This window comes from Phyllostomus hastatus, unplaced genomic scaffold (genome assembly GCF_019186645.2).
Source record: "Phyllostomus hastatus isolate PE091 unplaced genomic scaffold, TTU_PhHast_1.1 phas_contig_304, whole genome shotgun sequence".
Taxonomy (NCBI): Eukaryota; Metazoa; Chordata; class Mammalia; order Chiroptera; family Phyllostomidae; genus Phyllostomus; species Phyllostomus hastatus.
This window is the reverse complement of record NW_025333845.1, coordinates 1,484,477-1,488,314: the sequence shown is the minus strand read 5'-3', so window position 1 is coordinate 1,488,314 and position 3,838 is coordinate 1,484,477. Positions and strand designations below refer to the sequence as shown.

The 3,838-nt window shown below is 41.5% G+C and overlaps 1 protein-coding gene across 1 annotated transcript; it reads left to right on the top strand.

Moving 5' to 3' along the window:
• The first annotated feature begins 2,432 nt into the window (after nt 1-2,432).
• On the top strand, nt 2,433-3,386 carry LOC123819194 (olfactory receptor 52N4-like). Its single transcript, XM_045839485.1, has one exon. The coding sequence runs from the start codon at nt 2,433-2,435 to the stop codon at nt 3,384-3,386; it is 954 nt and encodes a 317-aa protein (XP_045695441.1).
• Nucleotides 3,387-3,838: the final 452 nt, after the last annotated feature.

Here is a 3,838-nt window from a genome sequence, read left to right as displayed (position 1 = left end):
ATCTTTCTTGTCCCTGTTCAATAGCCAGCTATTTGTAAATATGCTCCTCATTGAAGCCCACAGGGTGAGTTACAGGGAAACATTTATGGAGGCACCTAAATCAGTGTCCCAGATTACTATGGTTCCAGGACACTTTACCTCTCTTTACCTGCCTCCCTCATCAGAAGTAGAGGAGCTGAGCTTACTGGGGCAGACTTTTCCTTAATATATATAAGATTATAATGAGGAACATTTGCTGGGTCCTGAGGGGATAGATGGGACATCAGATGTAATTATTTCTTACATTGTTTTGAAGACACCATTATGTTCCAAAAGGTGGGCTGAGTACTAAGGTTGGTCAGCTTTGCAGGCAATTTGAAGCAGATGCTCAGGTGATCAGAGCCACATTTCTTGACACCCTCCACCTCCCCACTTAATAGTATATTCTGGGGGTGCGGGGGAACATGTGATTGGGAGGGAAGATGAAAATGGTGTTAGGGAGGGTACAGTATTTTTGACTGGGTTGCTCCATCTCAAAACTATTACTCTACAGACATCTTCCCATAGGATGAATCTATTATGTTTTCTTAAATCAAATGCATCATTTATGAATCTCTAAATTTTCTGTTTTTCTTAAACAGATTTCTCCTAATGCATCATTTATCTCTTATACTTCAGTGAAAATATTACTATTTTCAGAATTTGACAAAGTTTTGGCATTTGAATTTACACACATATCTTGTGGGATTCTCACAATGATACTGTGCAGTAGGTTTTTGTATACTCATTTCACCTGTGAGGAATTTAAGGCTTGAAATGGTTAGATGCTTTGCTTAAAGTCACACAGCTGATATATGGCAGAACTATTACTTGAATCAGGATCTTGACTCCTAGTCCAGAGTTTGTTCTATGGTACCAGAGCTGTAAGTCCACTCAACTCTCCCATCTTCCCAGCCCTCATGCCTTCTGCTGTCATCATATAGTCTCCTCAGCAGTGGTGGTTGAAGGCATGGGCAATAATCCCATGGTTTCTTTTGGAGAGAAAAGTAAAGGGTTCTTGGCTCTTATAAAGCTGTGCTATGAACTATACCTTCTGGACCAACTTCTGCTTCTTTCCCTCATGCTTAGAGACCTTTTCCTGCTTTTCATGGAAACTGTGAGATCAACTCAGTTGCATTTTTTCTGCCTGAAGTATGAATCGCTTATGTTATGATCCAAAGTCTTCTCAGACCCTGACCAAGGTTTCTGTGTGCCCTTGTGTTTTTCTTTCACATGAAAGAATTGTGGTCTTGGAGGTATTAACAGGTATTGGGGATCATGTAATGCCTAAATCATTCTTTAGCTGTTTGATCCCTCCACTGCTTACTTTTGGCCACAGGCCCTGGATGTTCATCCTTTGCCCTGCAGCAGTCACTGCTGACATGGAGACAGGCTGGTAACCTTCTAGCTCAGGGATCAGTAAATTTAAGTTCTTGTCTGATTGTGTCATAAAATAGATCTAGGACTTTGAGTCATCACTTTTTTCTAGACTTTAGTTTTCTAACCTGCAAAATGATGATTTTGGCATAGTATATGTTGGGAATCTGAATAATTTCATACACTTTGTGTGATTACATGAAACATGACACTGGGGGAAATATCTTCCCATTTTCTATCCTGTTCTTAATAATGTGGCTGTGATACAGATTTTTTTTTTGGCTTTCACATGGTTGTTATTACCAAGAGCTTCTGTTTGTTCCAGGTCACCACAACTCTGAACTTTGTGTCTACCCCTGTACAACAGCACCTTGAAGAAGAGGGAGATACAGGAGGTGGTGAAATCAGACAGCCATTTAGATACTAGGGAAATAAGATATGCATTTGTGAAATGACTGGAAAATAATCCAAAGAAGAATCTGATTAATATTGGAGTCCTCAAAGACCATGTATTCTGTAACTTGGCAGTGAAGTTTGGCGAGTGAGATATCTCCAAATTAAGTTATTTTGCAGATGTGAAGATTTTTGGTGGATTTGAATAAAAGTTAGTGGTATAATACTAAGGGTCAATGTTGATTAAATCTAGCACCAACATTCAGAACTTGGGAATATTAGCATGACAGGAAGCATTTTTATGTAACATAAGTTCCTGAGTATTTACTGAAATTTGTTTATGTGAATTGCTCCAGGTAACAGATATACTAAGATATCTGACCTGGTCTGATCTTCTAGTCCAGTGCATTTTTCACTGGACCAAGTTGTCTTGCCTCTTCTGTATTTGGAGATCTTGCAGAAATACTGACTAAACTGAAAATTATTTCTGAATGTTTTCTGAGAATTATGAGGAAAGAGTGATGGTGATCGTGGTTTTTGTGGGACCTTACATCTTGAGCTTCCAACCCCCATATCATTGAATTTAACCTGCCTTCTTATTTTTTTTCCAGTAGTCCTTTGCTCTTCTAAGTGAGATGATCACCATGATTCTTCTCAATAATTCTGATCTCTTCCCACATAGTTTCTTCTTGGCTGGCATTCCAGGATTGACTGCTGTCCATATTTGGATCTCACTTCCCTTTTGCTTCATGTTCCTCCTGGCAGTGACTGGGAATGGTGTTCTGCTTTTTCTTATTCGAACAGAACGTTGCCTTCACCAGCCCATGTTTTTCTTTCTTGCCATGCTCTCCTTTGTTGACTTGGTTCTCTCCCTCTCCACTTTGCCCAAGATGCTGGCTATTTTCTGGTTTGGTGCTACAGCCATTAGCTTCCACTCCTGTCTTTCCCAGATGTTCTTCATCCATGCATTTTCTGCCATGGAGTCAGGAGTGCTGGTGGCCATGGCCCTGGACCGCTTTGTGGCTATCTGTAACCCACTGCGTTATGCAACCATTCTTACCCCAATTGTTGCAGCCAAGATCGGAGGCCTGGTGGTACTGCGAGGTGTGGTGTTGACCATCTCCTTTCCAAGCCTGGCCCATCGGCTGCCCTACTGTGGCTCCCACACTATTGCCTATACCTACTGTGAGCACATGGCAGTGGTGAAGCTGGCCTGTGGGGCCACCGCCGTGGATAACCTCTATGCCTTTGCTGTGGCAATCTTTCTTGGTGTGGGGGATGTATCCTTTATTGCCTACACCTATTGGCAGATTGTGAAGACTGTAACTCATTTTCCTTCATCTGAGGCACGTGCTAAAGCAGGTAGCACATGTACAGCTCATGTCTGTGTCATCCTTTTTTTTTATGGACCAGGCTTTCTTTCTGTGGTCATTCAGCGCTTTGGCCCACCCACAGCCTCTGCTGCCAAGGTCATTCTTGCCAATCTCTACTTGCTTTTCCCCCCTGCACTTGACCCCATTGTGTATGGGGTCAAGACTAAGCAAATAAGGGAGCAACTGTTTAAAATTCTAACCCCCAAGAGAATTGATCCCACATGATTGTACTTCTCATAATATAGACCTCAGGGGCCAGGGTGACCACCCCCTGTGGGATGGGAGACCCACAGCACAGGTTATTTGCCTGATGGGGACAGTGAAGAGAAGCAAATAAAGTTGTCCTGAGTGTTCAGAAGTTGGGAAATCTCTTCTGAGGCATATGCTGTTTAGATATTGTGACAGAAAATTGAGAGGGACTGAAGTATCTTAATTGATCATTCAATGACTAATTTTTTAATACTCTTTTTTTCCCTAAAAGCTTATGATTTACTTGTGTTGACAAGAGAAATGCTCTATGAGGTTAAGAAACAATTAGAACTTTGATGAACATAAACAAGTGACTTAAGAGTTCAGGGAGAAATGAATTGGATACACATTTTAAACATATGAAAACATGGGACACTTCCCACCACCATGACACTGATATACAACATGTTTGTGGGAGCAGAGAGGCT

Coding starts and splice junctions, on each gene's coding strand:
- LOC123819194 (XM_045839485.1), top strand. CDS start 2,433: ATGATTCTTCTCAATAATTCTGATCTCTTCCCACATAGTTTCTTCTTG.